The following is a 17500-nucleotide window of genomic DNA, read 5'->3' on the forward strand; positions in this document are numbered from 1 at the left end:
CGTGTGTGCTCATTACCGCCCACCAGACCTAAGCACATCAGCTGCACTGGTTCCCACGAGACTGATGCTCTGCTCTGGCGCGCACACACACACACACACACACACACACACACACACACACACACACACACACACACAGTCTACATCTGACTCACAAACACTACATCTGACTCACAATGCATGCAGACATGCACATTATGCATGCATAAATCATGGTTACGCTTGATATTCGGTAAAAGCACGTACGTGTAAAAGCACGTATGCACCACATTGAACGCACAAAAACATGCATGCTATGTATGTGCGTGCAGATCTTGCACACGGATATGAACAATCCCCACAGTCAGACACAGATATGCCAGTTACATTCGTTCATACACACACACACACACACACGCACACACACACTCATTGTGTCTGAAGGCAGTCACGCAGTGTATGTGTTTACCCGCTTACCTTCAGTTGCATTCAGCTGTAACAGTAACTGGGTGGGAGTTTGATGTTAAGCCCCGTGTGTGTGTTTGTGTGTATGTGTGTGTGAGAGAGAGAGAGAGGGGGAGAGGTTAATAATAATGTTTTGTTATGAATTCCCAGACAATTTTCAGACAACCACAGTTCATACCGGTACCACCCAGAGTCGGGCCTGCCGGAACAGGAGCCTTTTAGAAGCTTCTTTGAGCCTGCAGCTTGAGTTTCCGCTCTGTGCTTCATCTGTTGGCGCATATGTTGTTCTCTTTCCTGTGGGATTGCAATGGCCTCTGGTCAGTCTAAGCATAGAGGTCAATACCATATGGACAGAGGACCTCCGGGGCTCTGGAAAACACAAGAGTATATCAGACAGCTGGGTTTAACCACTGACTGTGTAGGGACATCATGGGACATGTTCTCAAAAATGCACTGGACATACAGAACCACTCAAGCACGGACTTGACGCCATAGATCAGCTCTGTTGTTGAGATATTCTCCATCTTACTCCTCTGTACGATTTACATGACTGACTTAAAACTGACTTAGACAGCTGCCCGTTATTCATTGATTACCACTGATGCTTACTCTTCATGGCTGGAAATGATTATCATGAAATTAACTGGCTTCTCCACTCCAGAACAGAGAGGACACCGTGAAAGGTCTCTGGAGCAGACTATGGACCAAATGGCATTGCTTAGTATTGGGTTCATACAGCAGTGTTGGATCATTTACAGTAGTTCAGGTCTGGTTCTCAAACATTTGCACATGACCCAATGATGCAATACTGGACCTTTTAGTACCGTCACACCGGTGTGACGGGAATGTTGTTACATTGTTACATCATGATACCTGATTGTTACATCAGAAGTAGAGGCTGGTCTCGGCGTAGGTTAAACTCCCACATCATTGTCATGGCGACGGGTCCCTCCTGCATTAGTCTTTGCCTCCACCCACTGGCTGTGAGCCCAGGTTCCATCTCCCAGAATGCCTCGGCGCACCCTGTTTGGTGTGTGTGTGTGTGTGTGTGTGTGTGTGTGTGTGTGTGTGTGTGTGTGTGTGTGTGTGTGTGTGTGTGTGTGTGTGTGTGTTGGCGCATTGTTGTGTGTTTGACTCTGCACATGTGTGGACATGCTTAGGTGTGGGTTTGTGCTTGTGTGCATGTGCGTTTTTGTTTGTTTAGTATGTGGGTGTATGCGTGTGTGTTTGTGTGCTTTAGCTGTGGTCAGCCTGCAAAGCTGCTCAGATAACATCTGAAGAATGCGGAGGCTTGGCCCTCATGCTTGTGACACACACACGTTCACACACACACACACACACACACACACACACACACACACACACACAGTGGTAAAAGCGATTCTGTTTGTAATAATCATGTCTACTTTTTTTTGCACTAGGGGCTTCTTGGATCTCTTGCCTCTGTTCCTACTCATCATCAGTGAAGTCACTGTCCTTTTTTCAACCCTCCACTCCACTCCTCTCCTTTCCTCTCCTCTTCTTTCCTCTCCTCTCCTCTCCTCTCCTCTCCTCTCATCTTCTTTCCTCTCCTCTCTTCCTCTCCTCTCCTCTCCTCTCCTTTCCTCTCCTCTCATCTTCTTTCCTCTCCTTTCCTCTCCTCTCCTCTCCCCTCTCTCATCTTCTTTCCTCTCCTCTCCTCTTCTCTCCTCTCCTCTCCTCTCCTCTCCTCTCCTCTCCTCTCCTCTCCTTTCCTCTCCTCTCCTCTCCGCTCATCTTCTTTCCTCTCCTTTCCTCTCCTCTCATCTTCTTTCCTCTCCTCTCCTCTCTCCTCCGCCATACTCCTTTCTTCCACTGTGCTCTTCTTTGTCCTCTCCACTGTTCCCTCCCATCCCTTCTTGTGTCCCCCCTTAGCTCTTTCTCCCCTCCCTCTCTCCTCCTCCTTCTCCTCCCATCCCTTCTTGTGTCCCCCCCCCCCCTTAGCTCTTTCTCCCCTCCCTCTCTCCTCCTCCTCCTCCCATCCCTTCTTGTTAGCTCTTTCTCCCCTCCCTCTCTCCTCCTCCTCCTCCCTCTCTTCAGTCCCTCCTCCTCTTCAGCCTCTCTCTCTCTCTCTCTCTCTCTTTGTTCCTCCCCTCTTCCCTCTCTTCTCTCCTTGCACTGACTCGGTCTCAGAGGACCCCCTCACCATTGTACACAGAAGCCACTCCTCAGCCTGGTTGGACTGAGTCCACCGCACAGTTAGTGTTTGTATTAGCCGGCCTGTATATCCGCCACCACCACCACCCACTCTTCCTACTTATGGACGTGAAGGTTTCTTGAGCATGATTGGCCATGACCAGAAGATCAAGAGCTTGGTTACCTGGAAGTCTTGAGTGTGACCATTATTTAACTTACCTTTTGTCTAGATATAGTTCCCTGTCTTTGTGTAGATATACATCTACCTTACATGGAAAAGCTTTTTACACGGTATTGAAAATATTTGATTTGTTTGACTGAAGTCGCTATTCGTGCGTGAATCTGTGGGGGGAGGGTAGTAAGGGGTTGCTAACAATATTTGAATAGAACGAGAATGAAAAAGCTTTTACATCTAACCAAAACGCGGTGAAAGAAGAACAGGTTTCTTTGACGCACTTTGACAAACTGTACATTGTGCATGTGTGTGCGTCTGTACATTGAGCGTGTGTGTGTGTGTGTGTTTGTGGTGGTTAGTGTTACGGTCTGTCTTGTCGTTGCTGACCCTTAGCAGCCACCCAGTTCTGAGGCGGCTGCAGGAATGTGCGTGGGAGGGGCTGGCAACGGTCAACATATCTTCTGTCCTTTTCTCTCTCTTTTCCCTCTCTTTCTCTCTCTTTTCCCTCTCTTTCTCTCGTTTCCCTCTTTTTCCGTCACACTGTGCTCGGCGTCCTTCTCGCTCTACGCTTGCCCGCTGCACCCAGCTGCCCAGCTACGTCTCTGTTTTGCCTCCTGCTCTGACAGAGCCTCTGCTGCTGGCGTTCCTCCATCTGACTCAGGATTCATATCTACATCTGATTACAGCACTGCATGCTCTGTCTCTCACTCTTGCTCTCTTTTACTGTCTTTCTCCTACACTCATGCATCTATTGCCCCTCTCCCTCTCCACTACACATATGCACTCACACTTTATTGCCCCTCTCCCTCTCCACTACACATATGCACTCACACTCTATTGCCCCTCTCCCTCTCCACTACACATATGCACTCACACTCTATTGCCCCTCTCCCTCTCCACTACACATATGCACTAGGGCTGTCACTTCGAAAATCGATTGCACAATCGATTGGACCAACCAACACAAGTTTCGAAAACTAAAATAGGGAATTGTACACTATTCATTTTAAATTAATTAAACAAATGAAAAAGATAGATGTAACAAAACTCAGGAACAAGCAGAAAAATAACAAAGAATTCCGTGCAGTAAGCATTGCGAAAGCTAAAAAGAAAAATCCCACCAATTTTCACGACCGAAACAGCTTTTCAATCGGCTGCTGTGCTGCTGGTGTTTTTACAAAAATTGAGGACAACGCGATCAACCTGTGCGACATGAGGAGATGCTGAGTGATAGGCCCTAATAACTTGAGGAGTTCGATGATATGAAAGCACTTGGGGTTTGGGTATATCAAACTATGGAGAAGGACAAAGCGGTATGCAAACTGAGCAGTCGTGAGTTCTCTAATGAAAAATTTGTTTGACATTTCTAATTGTAAAGCGGCCGTTGAAGCCTGCAGTGATGTTTTTTACTGATGTTATGGCAGTCCACTCTGCTTATTGTTTTTCGAGAATGTTGCACTCCTGTTTGTCATTGTGCACGAAACTTCACGCCATTGTGCGTCTTCAAGCGCCCCCCTTACGTTCGTCCTAATGCCTGTTAGTTGTTTGTGGATTGTCCTATATTTGCCGTTGAAAATTGAGTCGTCTTTAGACATGAAAAATCGATTTTTTTCAATGAACAATTATGTCTCAAAAGAATCGAAAAAAAGTGACAGCCCTAATATGCACTCACACTCTATTGCCCCCCTCCCTCTCCACTAAACATATGCACTCACGTTCTATTGCCCCTCTCCCTCTCCACTATACATATGCACTCACACTCTATTGCCCCTCTCCACTATACATATGCACAAACACTCTATTGCCCCTCTCCCTCTCCACTATACATATGCACAAACACTCTATTGCCCCTCTCCCTCTCCACTACACATATCCACCTACACTCTATTGCCCCTCTTTTTCTCCGTCCCATCCTCACATATACAGCCACTCTCTGTTGCCTGGCTTTATTGCCGTCGAGCTCAGTGATTAGAAAGGAGTTTACGAGCGCCGCTTCCTGATGGAGTGTTTGGGAGGGTGACGCGGGATGTCTGCTGCCCTTACAAAAGAAGGAGAAATTGACTTTTTATGTGCGTGTGATGGTGTGTGCGATGTGTGTAGCGTGTGTCGCGTGTGTGTCGCATTGTGTGTGTGTGTGTGTGTGTGTGTGTGTGTGTGTGTGTGCGTGTGTGCGCGTGCGTGTGTGTGTCTGTGTGGATATTGTCTGTGTATGTTGGAAGAAGCACTGAGGTTTACTCTGCCACCTCTTTAATCTCGCCCTCTTTCTTCACTTCCCTCTTTTTATCTCTCTCTCTCTCTTTTCTTTTCTTTTCTCCCTCTGCCTCTGTCTCTCCCTCCCTCACAGGGCAAGCCTGACTTGAACACAGCTCTCCCCATCAGGCAAACCGCGTCCATCTTCAAGCAACCCGTCACCAAAGTGGTCAACCACCCCAATAACAAAGTAAAGACAGATCTGCAGCGTGCCACAGAACAACCTAGACAGGTGATGACCACTTACACACACACACACACACACACACACACACACACACACTGTGGGTGTGACCAAACCACATTCTTATCCTAATCCACATACAGTAGTTGATTGTCCTCAAGGTAACTCTCACTAACGTAGAGGTCTGAGAACAGTCTGCGACTTCATTAATGTATTTATTTTTCTCCCAGTCTATCTGACTGACTGGTCTGAAGTCAGGGGCTTGTATGAGCGCTGCATAAAGATTTCCTGCCTGAACTGGAATGGGCCCAGAGAAGAGAAGGCCACACTAACCCCAATAAAGTGTGACGCACACGCTCGTTATTGACCCCGCCGCCTTGCCGCCTACATACACACACTCACACACACACTAACACACACGCACACACACACACCGACACACATGCACACACACACCCTGACCCATAAACCATGTGAATTCATTCTCTCAGTGTTAGTCATCATGCCATGGCTTTCTGGCAGTGAGAGGGTAAGAGAAGAAGAGAAGTGCGATTATACTGGAAAAGAGCGGGAGAGACAGATCGAGAGAAAGGGAGAGACGGAGAAGTGTAGGACTTGGACAGAAGACTGAGTCGTCTGTGTGAGCTAGAGAGAGAGAGAGAGAGAGAGAGAGACACACACACAAAGAGTACAGACAGTACAGACAGAAAAAAGAATGCAACAGAGCAAGAGGGCAAAAGACAAGCGAGCGAGGCTCCCTCTGCTGTGCCCTCCTCCTAGGTCGCTGTGTGTGTGTGTGTGTGTGTGTGTGTGTGTGTGTGTGTGTGTGTGTGTGTCCGTATGTGAGTCAGAAGCAGGCAGGCGTGGTGCAGCAGCGGTGACGCGGGCACACATACGCCACCGCTCCAGCGAGGGCACGCTGCCCCAAGGCCACCGAGACCCCCTCGCCAGTTACGTAAGCTTTGCATAACAAAAGCTCCGGCGCTGCCCTTGCAGCTGCAGGCACTCACAACGGCCACACGAGGGCGACAGAGACCCAGCAGCCTTAAAGCTCTCTAAGAGCACACCGCACCACAGATGGAGAAGAGACAACCCTCTCCAAGTGGGAGTGAATGATTAGGACAAAATGTAGATATTACTTCCTTATATCTATTATGTAGATATAAGGAAGAACAAAATGTCCTCACTTCATGGTGCCCCCTCTCTTTTCCCCACATCTTAGTGGTACTCTACCATAGCGCTGTAATATTGTAGTATTTGTAGTATAGTGGATTATGAGTTTTTTTTTTTTTTTTTTTAACTGGTTTATTTCCCTGTGCCTTGATTTTAGCAGGGTCATGTTGGGACTCACTATTCTACTGTTCTGACGGCTGTTCTAAATGTGTGTGTGTGTAGCCATCTCAACATGGATGGATGTAAGTAGAGTGGATGGAGTAATGAGCCACAAGAATGGAGAATATTCTCCCCATTTCTCTCTTTCTCTCTCTCTTTCTCTCTGTCCTCCCTCCACTGGTTGATTGTGTCCACTCAGCGCTTTCTCTCCCAGAGGCCTCGGAGTGTTGAGCTCATTTCCATCCCATGCCACTGCATCGTTACCCAGGATGCATCTCACTGAGTCTCACACACACACGCACACACACACACACACACACACACACACACATACATGCACACAGAAACAGCCTCTGGAGATGACAGACAGTGTGCTTAATAGCCGATATGCCTCGCTGAAGCCCTCAGGAATACTCAGTGGCTGAGTTTCGCTCACACTGTCGGCTCACAGCTTTGTGTTTGTGGCGAGTGACCACCCAAGATATGAGTTCCATATTCTCCTGCTGGAATAAGAGAGTGAAGCAGTGGCACGTTCTTTAGAGGGGTGAGAGTGAAGCAGTGGAACGTTCTTTAGAGGGGTACGTTCTTTGGCACGTTCTTTGTAGCAGTGGCACGTTCTTTAGAGGGGTGAGAGTGAAGCAGGGGAACGTTCTTTAGGGGGTTGAGAGTGAAGCAGTGGAACGTTCTTTAGAGGGGTATGTTCTTTGGCACGTTCTTTGTAGCAGTGGCACGTTCTTTAGAGGGGTGAGAGTGAAGCAGTGGCACATTCTTTAGAGGGGTGAGAGTGAAGCAGTGGAACGTTAATTAGAGGGGTGAGCAGGCATCTGCAAGTATGCTGGCTTATTTTGTTAATGCCTAGTGGTTTTACTTGTCCGTTCCTCGTGGGGTTCCATAGTAGACAACTATTATATTCACATTATATTTTCCCTGGTCACTCTTACCTCCATTCACCTAATGACACAGAGGGAGATGAGCCCATGGAGACGTCACGTTTATCAGCTCCTGTCAGCCGCTGCATCAAAGCCCAAGGCGCATTCAGAGGAGTTATTTTCCCCCCTCAATATGCCTTTGATGATTGAAAAAGGGAACCTGAGATTGATGTCTTCATGATGGGAGAGAACGGATTGGGGGGAGTGAGCATGATCTCGGCTGAGCCTGTCTTTGAAGGAGAGAAAAGGCTGCATCTGCGCCTGACAAAAAAACCTAGGGGAAGTTATTACCTTGATAGCGCTACACACACACACGCACGCGTGCAAGACACACATACAAACACACACACACACGCGAATAGCTTCACATCTTTCTGTGTGTCTCAAACAAGCCTTGCACAAAATCACCACAGTAAATGACCTATGAAGCCATCATCGGCAGTGATCAGGCCTGAGGCCCATTATGGACCGTCCGTCATGGGTGAGGGGGCAGGGAATGGCCTCTTCCGACGCCACGGATGTGGGAGATGAGCTCTGAGAGTGTACGACAGCGGTCCAGAGAGCTCCACAGGACTGGTGACGCTAGCTCTCAGTGGCACCCTGGGTAGCAGGAAGGAGAGTGACCACAGTGAGGGTGGGAAGCAGGCATGCAGAGTGGCCACAGTGCGCTTGCAGAAAGGGCTCTACCGCCCTGTCAGATGTTGTTTGTGTTTTTATGTGCAGAAGAAACTCAACACAGTGGTGTGTTGTAAGTGGTAATGAGTCCGTGATGTGTTGATAAGCCGAGGGAAAGAGTGAAGGAAATGACTCTCTTACACTGTTGTAAGTGTTGAGATGGCACATCCACCTGCGTCATCGGCCACAATCAGCTGGCATTGAGCGAGTGAGTTTCTTTTCTCTCAAGTTTGACAAGTCTCTTATTTGAACTTATTGTTGGTCTTAGGACTGCAGGTGCTTGGGCACTCTCTCTCTCACTCACTCACTCACACACACACACACACACACACACACACACACACACACACACACACACACACACACGCACATGCCAAAAGCATTCTGAAAAGCATGTGATTGCAGAGACGCTGAGCTTTCATAGTGACCTGTCCACCCCTTCTGTCCAGGCTTAACAAAAGACCAGAAAAGACTTTGGAGCTGTTTGTTCCATGTTGTTTAGCCAGCAGGTGTCAACGGGCCAAAAAGCCCACGTTTGATTTTTTTTTTTTTTTTTTTGTGGGGGTGACGTGTAGCTCCATTGAGTCTCTTCCGAGAGTGATCCCGCACCTGTCTGAGCTGCTGAGAGCTCCAGCTCCAGCTCCAGGCTGGCTTTAGAGGGGATTACGGCTCAGAGTGCTAATGGAGGATCACGGATCACTCCGGCTGGAAGTGCAGGCCGCTGCTGTCCGTCAGGTGGCGAGACTGTCGGTAGGGAGGCCTGAGAGAGGGGGTAGCCTCAGATCTGCACTTCAGATCGGGGCCGGGGGGGGGGGTGGATTTGTGATGAGTGAAAAAACTAGAGCCGTTTCAATCAAATGTGATGAATGGTGACACAAAATCAGTGTTTGACTGTATTATAAGTTCCTTACAAAACCATGAACTGTTTGTAACAGAGAAGAACATCAATTTGAGTATTTAACCTGTTGGTAGTATTTGGGTATAGAATTGAATAGTATTTGGGTATAGAATAGAGTTGTATAGAGTAGAGTAGTATTTGGGTATAGGATAGAGTAGTATTTGAGGGTACTGTGTAAAATCAGTGGTTTAAAACAGGATCTTTGATAAAATAGAATTAATAAAACACAGTACAGCATTGTAATGATTTCCCTTCTGCCACCACATATTGGGCTAAAACATGTAAGGGTGGCTAGAAATATACCACATACTACCACATATAATACCACATATAATACTACAGTTACCTTATTTGGAAGAACTGAAGTGGAAATGGCTTAATATGGAAGCTGAGTGGTTTGATGGTGAGAGATGACGTAATGAAATGTGCACTCTGGTCAAGTAGGTCAAGTAGTATGTTGTTATGGTATGTCAGGCATCCCTGGAGATGCTATGAAGGTTGTGTCACCGTAAAGGGCTTGTTTACTTCTGCTTTGTTGTTTGCAGCCAACAGCTTGTGCACATGATCTCTCCCTCACTTATACACACACACAAGCGCACATCTTTCTCACTTACTCTTTTCCATCAGTGAATACTCCCCTAGCATACACTCACACCCATCCTTTCCTTAGAGTCATTCTGTCTGGCTCCCTCAGTCCATGTTACCCACCTGGAGCATAATGTGGTAGCTAGCTTCTCTGCTTTGGTCAGTGTTCACACCTCTAATAGCTTGTATTTCTCATTGCATTGCACACAGACATACAACCTACACACCAACCCACCCAACCACACACACACACACACACACAAACATCCTGTCTGCCCACACACACCCATACCCACACTCCTTACCCATACTTTCCTTACAGTGGTTCTGTCAGGGTTTAGTCCCACCACCACCACCTCTACCTCCTCCACAGCCCGCTGCCTTCCCCTCCCCACTGGCCCTCCGCCAAGCCCAGCGGCTCCGTCTGAATGGCACCTAATTGGAGCCCGGCCGTCGGCAGCGGGCGGACAAAAGAGAAACGGATTTGTGTTGAACGGGAGAAGATGCCTCCTCCTCCTCCTCCTCCTCCTACGACCTCGCGGGATTGCTTTTCTCTCCTCGAGTCGGAGTAGCGGCCCGGGAAAGATTTTGGGCAGCTGCCATGATGTTTTGTTTTCCTTCCGTTTTTGTTTTTCTTCTTTCCTTTCTCTCTCTCTCTCTCTCTCTCTCTCTCTCTCTCTCTCTTTTGCTTTCTCACCCTTCTCAAAGCCGAGCGCCAGGCCGATGAGTGGCTGGGTGCGTGGTGGTGGCAGGAGGACGCGGTGATCCCAGGCTGTTTCCCCGGCGCATCGCAGCCTGTCGCTTTTATCGGCCCAAACGCAGCGTTGGTGTTCAGCTTAAAAGCCTTTGGAAAACACAGCTGGTGTTCAGTGAACGGCTTCTAAATCCAGCGCCAGCAGCCGCTACTGTTTGGTAAACAGCCCTTAAACAAATCATTTTGTTTCGTAAACAGCTCACAAGAGCTAGTGTTTAGCAAAGAGCTTGGCAGCACAGTGGTGGTGTTCGGTAAACAGATCATAAAATCTCTTAATGTGTTAGAAGAGATTATATTTCAGATATCAAGCACTTGATATGAAGGCTAGCATTAATACAAGTTAAAGCGAACAGTTGGCCTGCAGGTGGTCACTGCACTGTGATGACTTGGACAAGGCTATGCTAGGATATGCTTTTTATGCTATACTGATCTGGGTAGGGTGATCTGGCAGGTAGGTTTCGGTCTGACTAGCCAATGCTAAGTGATGGACTATTGGTGTAGCGGCCGTAGCTGGGTGGTCAAATGGACCAGGCTAGTTTAAGCTGTTTTTATACTGTGTGGAACTAGGATAAAACGAGTAGGGTCAGCTTTGACCAGCAAATGCAGAGTGGAGGGCTGCTGGTCTGGCCGGTGGTCAGCTGAAACTGGTCTATGCCAGCTCTGTCAGGCCCGCAATGGGCCCTCGCTGGCAGAGGCGGGGTGGCTGTGCCCAGTCATGCCGAGCAAGTCACGGCGCTGGGTTTGGTGGTAAATTGGAGGCCTGAGACGGTCATTACGGGCAATGGGCCGTGCTGGCAGCCCTGTCTGATCTCTCTCTGCCGCGCCGAGGTCTCAGTGGTACCCAGGGGCGCAGGCCAGCCAGAGGAGTGGAACACGGAGGATCACACACACACACATTTACAGGCACTCTTTCAAAAACACACACACACTCTCACACTCCCAGATATGCTCTCTCTCCACTGCACATTCTTATACACTAGCACACACTCAGTCATACAGAAACTCATTCAAATCACACACACACACACACACACACACACACACACATAGTTTCTCTTAAAGGCGCTGTCAGCTTCACATTTTGCAGGCCTGATCTCTGAGCATTGTGCAATGATAAAATGTAGCAATTATGTTGCTGTTATTACCCTCCCTCCCTCTCTTGTCACATGAGCATGAATTGTACCCAAGGCTGCGTGAGCCATTTGATATGAGCATTGGAATACAATAGTATTGACAGCAGGGGAAGCTTCACACATTAACCTGCTGTAGTAAATCTGAAGAACAGCTGAACGTTGTAACTCATGAGTGCTGTCTCTGTCCCTTTCTCTTTCTTTCTTTCTTTCTTTCTTTCTTTCTTTCTTTCTTTCTTTCTTTCTTTCTTTCTTTCTTTCTTTCTTTCTTTCTTCTCTCTCTCTCTCTCTCTCTCTCTCTCTCTCTCTCTCTCTCTCTCGTTGGTGGTCTTTATGCATGCTGGCAGCTCTTCTGGGAAAAACGGTTGAAAGGCCTCCGGTCGTTAGATGTCACAGAAGAAGTACTACGGACCATGGAACTTCCCAAAGGTTTACAAAGTAAGTGCTGGCCTCACTTGCGTACATGGGCACACACACACACACACACACACAGACAGACACAGACAGACACACACTCACAGACAGACATACACACACACATACACACACACACACACACACACACACACACACTCCGAGGTACACACTATGTGACAGGGTTTCTCCCTCCCATGACGAGTCTGTGTGTGTGTGTTTCAGGCGTGGGTCCAGACGCGTCGGACGATACGCTGCTCACGGCCATCGCCAGCGCACTGCACACCAGCTCGGCGCCCATCACAGGCCAGACGTCCACGGCGGCAGAGAAGAACCCTGCCATCTGGCTCAACACCACACAACCCCTCTGCAAGGCCTTCATCGTCACCGACGAGGACATCCGGTACGTTCCGCTCCACGTGAGGCCATTTACCACTTCGTGTGTGCTTGCTGTGTAGGCTATGTCTGTGTTTAAAGTATTAGATTAGATTAGATTCAACTTTATTGCTATTCTACAGGTTCAGAGTACATTTATCAGAGCCAATGAAATGCGTCTAACAAGAACATGATTGTTTATGAAATTGTAGGTAAGAGTAAATACTACTGCATATCCTCAACCTTTTACATCTTATACAGATACAAGCAAGCATTTATAATTAGTGTGTTAGTCTTGTGTGTGCCTAGTTTTGTGTTTATGTGTAAGTGGGTTGAGGGCGAAGCGTCCTTATCTGTGTGGCCGATTTAAAAGAGCGATAGATAGTGAGGGATTGGAATATAGAGGTGACAGATTTATCTTGCACTAAGACCATGTGTGAATGGCAAAGCCATTTGGCATTCTAACGCCTAACTAAGAACCACAGGATTGTCCATCTGGGGTGTCTGTGTATGTCAGTAATGAACTTGTGGTCACCCACTGAGCCTTAGAATGTCGTTAATTATTGGTGGACATTGTTGAGTTGGAGAAGGTCTATGTGGTCTGTGATTCAGCATTGCAGTTCTTCCACAGCCACTAGATGGCAATATGTACACAGGAATGATGTCCTCGATATAGCCACTCACCGCAGAATGTTTGTCCGAGTCTTAGTGCGTGTGTGTGTATTTGTTCTTTTTGCATGTAATTGTGGTTTTTCGCACATATATCATTATCATATGTATTCATATTTCTGTTTACGTTAAAACCCTGCTGTTGCACACACAGCATTGTCCACCGTTCACTACTACACGTCCATCTGAACGCTGTGAGCATAGTTGTGCCAAATGGATCAGAGCAACTCTGTTCTCTCTCCCCCCCCCCTCCTTACTGAGTGAGTGTAGTCTCTCCCGCCCCCAAATGAGCGACAAGAAGCCATTAGACTCTGCTGCTGATCCAAGCTTGACCGCGAAGCCCCTCCAAAGGGTGATGCCATTGACAGTCAGCCACTGATATTTCAATGTGGTCCCAGCCTAGTGACAAATCAGGAAGAAAAGGACAACAGCAACAACACATGTCATTTGTATACTGTATCTAGGTAAACAGTGAAGGAGGGGGGGGGGGGGGGGGGGGGCTCACTTCATCCACCAGCAGCAATGTGTAGCACCCACCTGGGTAATGCCTGCACAAAGAGACAGATGTCTGTGGCCAGCCTGTCATTTCATGCAAGGTTCCACATGCTGAATAGAGGGCTGGGTCTCCCATAGTCCCCAGCTTAGACAGAAGTCAGCAAAGTAATTCCAGCCTCGCTCACCTCAGCTGTATTAAAAACCCACACCACACGCCTATACCCTGTTTCAGTTTTTTATTAGTGTCTGAAAGAGCCTGTCTGGGCAAGACTTTGTGTCTGCCCACCTGCTTGGCTTTGGTGCTTCAAAACAAATGCAGATTGGTTCATCATTCACCACAGCAGCGTCCTGCCTGCAGAGTGCAGAGCACTGTGTGTGGTGTGTTTGTGCTCGGGAAGTGTCAGAACAGCATCTCTCCGTGCGTTAAAGCAATGCCTTTTCATCATAGCTCATTGGCGCTAATGGTTAGCGCAGCATTCGCCTCCCTACTCTTTGGTGGTGCACAAATTAAGCTCACATTAGTTTAATAGTCTTTGATTTGGGTTTAATTGTCTTTTGCCTGGGCCCTGGAGCTGCAGGCACAATGTGACAACCCCAACCCACCACCCCCCACTGTGATCCCTTCCTCCCTCCACGTTTAGTCAATGCTCATTCACTCCCCAATTCTCCAACCCCGTACACTCACACACACACACAGACACACACTGATTAAAAGAAGGGGGTGTTTGACTGCTTGGCGGAAGAAGAGGGGTGTTTGACTGCTTGGCGGAAATCGGGACCTCGCAAACATCCGAGGCTCACCTGTCTTTGAGGAAAGCAGTGGTGGTGTTTGTGGACGATCTGTGTTTGCGTTTGCTGAGCCGTGCGTTGGAGCCAGTGGTCTTCATTCTAATGTTTGTGTCTTCCAGGAATGAGCAGAAGATGCATTTGCTCTGTTTTTGTTTGACTTTCCTTAATCGCAGAGACGCAAGCAGATGGTCTCGCTGTGTGTGTGTGTGTGTGTGTGTGTGTGTGTGTGTGTGTGGGGGCGTGCGTGCGTTCGTTCGTTCGTGTGCGCACGTGTGCAGTTTAGACATAACGGTGTGTCTGTTAATTAAAGCTTAGAGGCTGAGATAGCTGTTCGCTCGAGATCCTATCTGTCTCCAAGACCAAGGTGTGCAGATGAGCTCTTTCTCTTGGTCGTTCATCCATCCCACCATTTCTGCCTCTTTGTTTTACATTTCTCTTTCTCCTCCCTCTTCCTCCACTCCTCTCTTCCTCCACCTGTCCACTGTTCCCCCTCTCAGGGAGCAGGAGCTGAAGGTGTATCAGGCCCGCAGGAGTCTGGAGGAGGCACTGCTGGCTGACGGGTTGGCGCGGGCCGCCGAATCCACCAGGGACATCAAGAGCAAGGCATGAGAAGAGTCCATCAGGTGAGGCCGGGTGTGTGTGTGTGTGTGTCTCTGTCTGTCTGTCTGTCTGTCTGTCTGTCTGTCTGTGTGTGTGTGTGTGTGTGTCTTTCTGTCTTTCTGTTTGTTTAGTTCAAGTTTCTGTTTGTTTAGTTCAAGTCAGTGGTCTCTGTGTGGGTTGCCATGGTAATAACTCTGGACATTTGTGTCTGTGATGGTGGGATCGTTGTGCAGCTTCATTTAAACCTAATTAATGCTCTAATACCCCACCGGCCATCATCTCCCATCCTACCCCAGCCACTGCTTCCTGCCCTCCCACCGAGGCCCAGACCCCCATCAGTGCTGAGCTGGGGAGGGGGCAGTCAGAGGAGGTGGGCGGGGTGGGGCATGGTTGGTGCCATTTCACATGGGATATGGAGATAATGGCGAGATATGATGTCCCCATCTTCTTTCCTTTCTTTTCCAAACGGTGTAGTGATAAAGCATCGCTGCATTTGGCTGCATTAAAGCAATACAACGTGTGTGTGTGTGTGTGTGTGTGTGTGTGTGTGTTTGCACGTGTGTGTGTGTTAGGTAGCTTGTCTTATCTGCTAATGGGTTTAATATGTTGGCAATGATGGGTGTGCCCCCACATGTGCCGCCAGAAACCTGTGCACAACACACACACACACACACACACACACACACACACACACACACACACACACACACACACACACACACACACACACACACCGCACCGGCTCTTTGAAACCCAAAGGAGCCTTCTTTAGCATTTGCATGAATTGAGAGGCCTGCGGGAGGGCAGCAACTGAGATGAATGTGTGAGTCAGACTCGCCAGAAGGATGGGAACTCTCGTTTAAACAAGGATTCGGACCTCATCGCCCCTTCCTTGACCTCTCTTGCCAACTGGATGCTTTATTTGTCTGCTGTTTATATTCACTGTAAGGGGCCATACTCTCTAATGACCTTTGACCTGCTCATTTCACTGGTTGTAGTTGGGGTGGTGTTCTCATTCATGTGATTCATGTGCCTCAGTTATAGCATGAGCTTAGTGGGTGGATGCTGACCAGCTACAGTTTAGCTGGGGAGGGGTTCTTTTCCAGGAGAGTGTCCTCATTGGCTGACTGCACACAACGGTGTTTTTACTGTCGTGAGGGTTAAATGCCTTCTTAAAGCCTTCTTAAAACTCACACATTTAAACCCCTCTCCCACACACACAGACACAGAGACACACACACACACACACACACACACACTCACAAACGCACACGCAAACTCACACTCAATTCACTTTTTGTCTTGTGCAAACACAAAATATTTACAGTCCTTTTATGCACAATAAACACACACACACACACACACACACACACACACACACATTCCCTTACACACCCTAATCCCAGAGGAAGGAGAGGAGGCACAGCGGAAATCCCAGCTGGCGCTGTCTCGGGGGCTGATAAAAGACTGTTGTGAGAATGCGGCAGGGAGAAGCATGTGAAGTGAAATGGAGGGAAGGGAGAGGTGAAGAGAGATGATTAGCTCCCTAATCTCCTACCTGCACTTTTTAATCCTCTGTACATGCTAATCAAGACTGCAGGCAGGTCTCGGCCTCCACAGTGTGTGTGTGTGTGTGTGTGTGTGTGTGTGTGAGTATGTGTCTGATGTGAAAAATATATACATATATGAAGAATATATTGTGTATGTCTCCTTTCTTTTATGCAAGTGAAATGTCAATCGGTACGTATTTCAGTATGTTCAGTATTCTGTTATGTATGTGTATATAGTTTATGTATGCTATTGTGTGTGTGTGTGTGTGTGTTGTGCTGGTTGGAGCATGTGTAGTGGTTACCACCCAGCCTGAGTTTCCCAGTGCCAACTCCAGACCCACTGCAGTCACTCTCACTGGCAGAGACGTGATTATTCAGCAGACAATAGACAAAAGCCCTGCACCAAACACTCTGAATAGAGACACACACACACATACACACACACAACTGCAGACACTTCCTCAGCAAGCTGTTACAGGCGCGGAATTTTGATGTAAACCCCATACACACACAAACTCTCTCTCTCTCTCTCTCTCTCTCTCTCTCTCTCTCTCTCTCTCTCTCTCTCTCTCTCTCTCTGACACACACACACTCTTTCTCTTGCTCACACACATACATACACACACAGTCTCACTCACTCACTCACTCACTCAACACACTCACTCTTTCTCTCTCACACACTCTTACATGCACACACAGATACTTGCAAAAGCAGGCAGACTCTGAGCCATCTGTGTCAGCGGTTTGTCAGGCTGGTTGTGAAGGGTGAAATGAGGGGAAAAGTGATTTTTATTATTATTTCTAGCTAATCGGGCTGATATTAATGTTTTATCCCTTAATTGCGAGGGCTGAGATGACCTTGCTGGGTCCCTGCCTTTACCTACTAATCAGAATGTGTTTTAGACATGGGCATTAGACAGTGCAATACATTTACAGAAAAACAGATAAGCATGGAGTGTGTGAGACATCAGGGAATGCATTCTCTTTCTGTCTGTGTGTGTGTGTGTGTGTGTGTGTGAGTGTGACTGGACTTCTGTGTCGTCCAAGGATGCTAATTAGCAGGAGTGCCGCAAGTAACAGTTCTTGGTCCTGTATGAT

The 17500-nt window shown here is 48.0% G+C and overlaps 1 protein-coding gene across 1 annotated transcript in view; it reads left to right on the top strand.

Annotated features, from left to right (window-relative positions):
* Positions 1-17500, top strand: part of mbd2 (methyl-CpG binding domain protein 2) — a 38118-nt gene that overhangs the window by 14951 nt on the left and 5667 nt on the right. The window contains exons 3-6 of the mRNA XM_048258297.1: positions 5118-5255; positions 11858-11948; positions 12150-12327; positions 14750-14875. Of these exons, the coding sequence (XP_048114254.1) occupies positions 5118-5255; positions 11858-11948; positions 12150-12327; positions 14750-14861 (519 nt within the window). The 3' untranslated portion in view covers positions 14862-14875. The remainder of the gene's footprint in view (positions 1-5117; positions 5256-11857; positions 11949-12149; positions 12328-14749; positions 14876-17500) is intronic.

The sequence above is a fragment of the Alosa alosa genome, chromosome 12 (assembly GCF_017589495.1).
Source record: "Alosa alosa isolate M-15738 ecotype Scorff River chromosome 12, AALO_Geno_1.1, whole genome shotgun sequence".
NCBI classification, from domain to species: domain Eukaryota; kingdom Metazoa; phylum Chordata; class Actinopteri; order Clupeiformes; family Clupeidae; genus Alosa; species Alosa alosa.